This window comes from Vipera berus, assembly GCF_964194415.1.
Source record: "Vipera berus genome assembly, chromosome: 1".
In the NCBI taxonomy this organism is placed as follows: domain Eukaryota; kingdom Metazoa; phylum Chordata; class Lepidosauria; order Squamata; family Viperidae; genus Vipera; species Vipera berus.
This window is the reverse complement of record NC_138202.1, coordinates 121,362,287-121,368,286: the sequence shown is the minus strand read 5'-3', so window position 1 is coordinate 121,368,286 and position 6,000 is coordinate 121,362,287. Positions and strand designations below refer to the sequence as shown.

Sequence of the window (6,000 nt, the reverse complement as noted above, 5' to 3'; positions counted from 1 at the left end):
TCCCCCAACCCGGATTCCACTTGGCAGGCAGGCCGGGAGGGAGGAACTGAAATCCGTTTGGAAAAGCACTCAAAGTGGCTCCGAAACCGAGGCAGGAAAGGGAATCGAGGATGAGGGGAAGGAGGTTGTGCTGCAGCCTGGCTCTGGGCAGGGCAGTAGTACAGCGTTTCCCAACCTTTAGGAACTTGAAGATGCGTGGACTTCAACTCCCAGAATTCCCCAGCCAGCTATGCTGGCTGGGGAATTCTGGGAGTTGAAGTCCACGCATCTTCAAGTTCCTAAAGGTTGGGAAACGCTGCAGTAGTAGTCCCGGCTGCGCGGCGTTCATTTTCCTCGGAAAGCCCTCGCCGCCTTTTCTTCACGCGCCCGCCCGCTCGCCCCCTAATCCCCGGCAGCTGCGCTCCCTCCCGCCGATCAATAAGCCTTTCACTTTTTGCCTCTCGTTTGTTCCGTGGGGAGCGGGATCAATAGGAGGAGGGGGCGTCTCCTCCTCGCTTCCGCTCTCCTTCTTCCGCCGCTCCTTCTCCAATTAAGACAGTTCTCCAGCCTGCGTGGGGTGGGGGTGTCGTGTGTGCCGCCGCTGTCCATTGGACCCGGTACCAACCGACGACACGCGAGGAGCTCGTTCCTGCCCCTCTCCCGTCCCTCTCAACTTTTCCTCTCTTCTTCCTCGGCGTTGGCAAGGAAGGAGGCGTTGGCAGGTCCGCGGAGATGCGAAGGTAGGAGGAATTAGCCGGGCAGCTGCTTTGGGCACCTGAAGGGACTTCCCGGAGGAAGTGGGTGTCAGGCACGGAGTCGGAGCCAGGGAGTCTGCCTGAGGAGCTCCCGCAGCCGACAGCAGCAGCCTCAGCCTCGATCTCTGGCTCCTTGGCTCCTTTTGCTTGGCATAGACTTGGCCAGCTTGCGAGTGATTCAAACAAGTGGCTCTAGTACCACTTTGGAGCTTTGGTGGCTCTGGCAAACCCGTTACTGCTCGCTATCTTCCACGAGCTCTCCCCCCCACTACACCCTGCTTTAAAAAAAAAAAGAGAGAGGATGAAATAATGTTGACATGCCTTGAATTATTAAGTATCCCCTGGATTTTATTAGCACACGATGCCTAAATGCTGCCTGTATCTGGTGGGGTCTTAACCGGGCGTGCAGAGGAGCGGCACACACAGCGGCACAGGGAGCGGCAGGCAGCTCCGACAGCTGGGCTTGTGCAGATAAGCAAACGGAAGCACCAGAAGATCACTAGTGAGACAAGAGGAAAGCTGCGTTCAGAAGCTTCTGGGGGCCCGATTCCCCAGTCCTCCTCCTCCTCCTCCTCCTCCCTGGTTGGGTTTACTAATTTAGGGGCGTCCTGCAGCAGCCAGGGGTAAGCGGCCGGTGCGGGGCACCTCAGGCTTCCACTGCCTCCCCTCACTGGGGAGGTAGCGTGCTGCCTGGTGCCTCGGCACAGATGCCGATTGAGATTGTCTGCAAAATCAAATTTGCAGAGGAGGATGAGAAGCAGGCGGCGAAAGAGGAAGGGGACAAGGAGAGCTTGCTAGAGGAGCCTAGCCAGCCACACCATCGTGACCTGGCCGCCTTCGCTGGCACCAGCACCCTGCACGGCCTGGCCCATATTTGCCGCTCAGGGCAACTGGGGGTCCGACAGGTCCTCTGGGCACTTGTATTTGTGGCCTCTTTGGCCTTTTTCTTGTATCAGGCAGCTCGGTCAGCACTCTTCTACCTGGAGCATCCGCATGTCACCACCCTGGATGAGGAGGCTACCCAAAAGATGGTCTTCCCAGCCGTCACCATTTGCAACATCAACCGTTTCCGTCATTCGGCACTTACAGACGCCGATATTTTTCACCTAGCCAACATGACTGGATTGCCACCCAAGGACCGTGATGGACACAAGGCCTCTGACCTGCTCTATCCTGACCCAGACATGGCTGACATTGTCAACCGCACTGGGCATCAACTTGATGACATGCTGAAGAACTGCAGCTTTAGTGGTGAGAATTGCTCTGCAGAAAACTTCACAGTGGTGAGTGTCTGTTCTGCCTTCTCTGTGTCCTTCTCGTGCTTTTTTGGAATTAATGTCTTACCAGTACCCAAGTTTATGTCAAGGCTGAGGTTGCATCCTAAGTATCAGTCTGAAAAAGAAGAATGGATATGGTGCCAGTCCTGCCCAAGCATCTGGGAACTTGGGACACTGGTTGAAATATGCAGGGGGTAATAATATATGAAAAGAAAGAAAGATGACATTGGCAGAAACAGGCTGAGCGTTATAGGAACATCCTGAATAACTCTTACTTTGTTTGAGTACATAGCCACTGAGAATCAGGAATGGGGCAGGAAGCAAGAGCTGATAATCGTGTAAGTTATGAGAGAAGGCCATAAAGTCCCAGATATTTAAAGATATGAGGTACCCAGATGAGTCCTGAATACACTTAGGAATTCCTGCATTTTTCCAGTGATCTGCTGCTTAAGTGCTTTTTCCAGTTTCAGTCAAGCTGTGCTCCCAGTCCAGTGCCCATTGTTCCAGCGAAGGTGGTATGGCAAGTCACTCTGCCATTTTCTCTCTTGGCACGTTCTGGCATGGTATTGACTGCATTATCTGAGAAGCTTCCTACTGGGTGGAATGAGCCAGCCCCGTGCTTGCTTGATATTGGGTCTGAAAAATCACAAATCCCCGCTGTGGTTTGGGGAAATAAATGTGCTGAGCGGGCGGAATACCTGATGGGACCCTTTTCAGACCATAATGACTCTGGAAATGAGCTGCTTCTCTCCTGCAGACACGGGAGGCTGCTTCGCCTTCTGATCACTGTGTGTGTGTGTGTGTGTGTGTGTGTGTGTGTGTGTGTGTGTGTGTGTGTTGGGGGTGGGGGTGGTTTAAAAGGAGGAGTGTGCTGAACAAGAAGAAATATAAATGGAGAGATGGGGAGAAAATGGCCCATGCATATGCATAGTAAGTACACATGTTTGGTGGGTCAAAGTTCAGCTTCTAGGCTCCTGCTGCTGTTGTCATCTGGTCTCAAGTCTTTGCTGTGAAACTGCATGTCAGATTTGGCAGAGAAATACAAGGCAGGAGCCAGCCAAAGATAGATGACAACTTTGGCCCAGAGTTAGCAATGGTTGTTTAGAGTGCTTGGTTGCATGAGCCCCATGTAAGCTGTGTCAGAACCCCTGGCTGGAGTGGGGAAACAACCAGCAATACTAAGGTATGAAGTCTGCTCTGTAGACGCATCACCCCGCCATCAAAATACTGAGATGAAATTGCACACACTGCATGTTAGTCAGATTAAGCTCAGCTGTCTGGCAACCCGCTCAGACCACCACCATCCCATTCCTCAGGCTTCCCATTTGCATCTGGATCTTCCGATTATTTACTTGAAATGGTTGTTATTCTTGAAATGCAACCACAGTGTCTGTCAATTTTTTTCAGCAGTGAGAGAGGAGGACCGAGAGGGTGTTTAACACTCCAGGTGTTTTCCTGGTCTAGATCTGCCCCTCAAACCAGCTGTTGTTGGCCCCACAAAGGAAATTCTCAGGCGTGCATTTTTCCCTCTATGGGGCCAACAGTCGATCAGGAAGGAGTTTATTCTTTTTTTCTTTCCTTGATGCAATGAATTAAGTCTCCGTTTCTTTCCCAAGCACTGGTCCAAAGAAATTGGCAGTTCCTAAGGCTGCATTTCATTAAAACACCATCAATCAATGAAACAAACAACCAACACTATTATTAGGAAATCTAGTCATGATTCTCCTTAAATAAGGTGTCCTTTGGCCCTGAGATTTAAATGTCTGATTCAGAACTAATGTCTGCTCTTATGCAGTTCTGGGGACACTGCATGTTGTGGGGGCTGTTGAGGGAAAGAAATGTCCCATCCATAGAATCCTTGTGCCAAAGAAATGCCGTTTATGAGTAGCTGTAGTAAAACAGGTAGGAGGGAATGGGGGACAAGAGATTCCCTTTACTTTTTTGGCCGTTCTAGCTGTAATGTTATTTTCTGCTCCTGGTTATTCGGAGGGGGGGGGGGGCGGCTATGAATAAACAGGCATAAGGCATGGGGAAGATGAGTATGTACCTAGTAGCGAGGTACAGAAAGATCACTGAAAAGGCTAGCGTGGGTCCAGTTTCCCTTTGAAAAAAGTGCAGCTGCTAATTCTGCTACTTACCGTCACTGTGACCACTTTGCTGCTAAGTTGACTGCTGCACCAGTTTTTGCTTCTCCTGATGAATCCCCTTTAAAGAACCTGTAAGCAAGAGCTGTGCTTGGTAAATGATCTCCCCCTATTTAGCGTCACAAATTCACATTCTTTATGGGATGGCAAATTAAAGAGCCGCTGGGAAGATTCCCCAGCGTAAGCATCTTGTGTGCAGTAAAGCCCAGCCTGTGTAGTAAATCTTAGCGGGCTTTGCCCGCTCCTGAGCCACACTGGCCGCCTGCTCGCTTAGCTGTATGGGAAATGAATGGCTACGAAAGGGAGACCTCGCCACTTACCCTACACCTCCTCTTTCCTGGCGATGTTGTGAATGCATCTGTGCGTGAACTCAGTGGCTTAGACTCCTCAAACAGTGCTAAGCAGGGTCCTTCCTTCCACACACACACACTCCCACACACCCAACTGCTGTTTGGTCTGTGCCGGGAAAATCAATTGGTTCTTTGTATTCTACTGGATAGGAGATTCCCCGGCAGCCATGCATTAGGTGAGGGAAGTGTTCTGCTTTGGTTTCATCCTGTCCCAGTCCCCATGCAGCAGCAAGGATCACAGGCATCTGAAGACAAACATTTTGTTTAGCCAGTAACCCCTTCAGTGTCGGTTTGGAACACTTTCCAGCCAGCTGTTTTGGCTTGTTATGATGTATGTTTTCTTGCCCTGGAAGCATCTGTATTATGAGTGGATCTCAATTTCACCTTACTCCTTTTCCTAAATAGACACATTCCCCTCTCCCCCACCCAATGACCAACTTATTTACAGGACAAGCAATCTGCTTCCTGTTGGGGGCTAGACTGCATTTTAGGCCATTTTTTCTCTGTGGAATGCTGGAGTACAAAGCGTCTCAGGGATACAAGGTGGAGAGGCTATCAAGGCAGGGCAGAAGGAAGTGGTAAAGGGGGAAGTGCAAATGAAGTTTTATGGAGACATGCTGGAGGAAATAAGCTCAGCCACACCAAGTGTGCACACTCAAAACAACAATTACCCAGCTGGCATCTGCTCTGCAGGGATTCCACTTCCAGCACTTGGAAGGGAAGCTAATGTATTTCTTAAAAAATGGAGTCAATGTCAAAGGTTCTTTGGCAAGGGCAATTGTTTTCTTTTTAGATTTCATGCCGCTGGTCTTACCTCCCTCCCTGGAAGAGATATGTGAGGTAGATCACCACTTTCCCCTTCACTTCCTATTTCTTTGACCTTGCTATTTGAAGGCAACTCTCCACGAGAGGGGAGAAAGAACAGTATCTGGGATATGTGGCATCTAGCCACAACGGGAGTGGAAGTGAGGAATATGCTGGAGCTATTTAATTCCAAAAGACAGGTTTGCATGGTGTCCAAAGGGTTGGATGAGAACATGAATCGAAAAGCAAGGAGGGCTGCAATTCTGACAGCAGAAAGCCATCAGTTAAAGGATTGTGCTCTCCAGAATTTCAAAAGAAGTTGATGGTGATGGTGCTTAATGCAGTAAGTCTCTTTGTTTGGATTTCCTTAAGCAGCATCCTGACTGGGGCTTGAAGACTGAGAAGGTTGATCGGTCAGAGAGGGTGTAGGCAGATAATGATACTGAGGTATCTCATGTGGAACAGCAAGAAGCACTGCTGGTGTATTTTAGGCTTGAAGCACCAAGAAGAAAACACCAATACCAACAACAGCAGCAACACCCAAATGCACACATTTCTGTTTCTCTCCCTGCCCTCCCCTTCCCCCCACCCCCCAGCTGCTGTTGTTCAGCCTGGCTTTGCTGCCTCATTCCCCAGCTGTATAATCAGCGGCACCCCATCTTGGTGCTGGGGCTGGCAATGACCTTTCTTC

At 50.1% G+C, this 6,000-nt stretch overlaps 1 protein-coding gene across 7 annotated transcripts in view; it reads left to right on the top strand.

Moving 5' to 3' along the window:
• The first annotated feature begins 400 nt into the window (after positions 1 to 400).
• Positions 401 to 6,000, top strand: part of ASIC4 (acid sensing ion channel subunit family member 4) — a 107,786-nt gene continuing 102,186 nt past the window's right edge. For 6 of the 7 annotated variants that reach the window (XR_014025853.1, XR_014025854.1, XM_081323143.1 and 3 more), the window contains exon 1: positions 401 to 2,017. Coding sequence is in view for 5 of the 7 variants with exons in the window: in XM_081323143.1 (XP_081179269.1) it covers positions 1,442 to 2,017 (576 nt within the window). In the remaining 2 variants the exon portion in view is untranslated. The remainder of the gene's footprint in view (positions 2,018 to 6,000) is intronic. The other variant, XM_081323144.1, reaches the window with a different exon arrangement.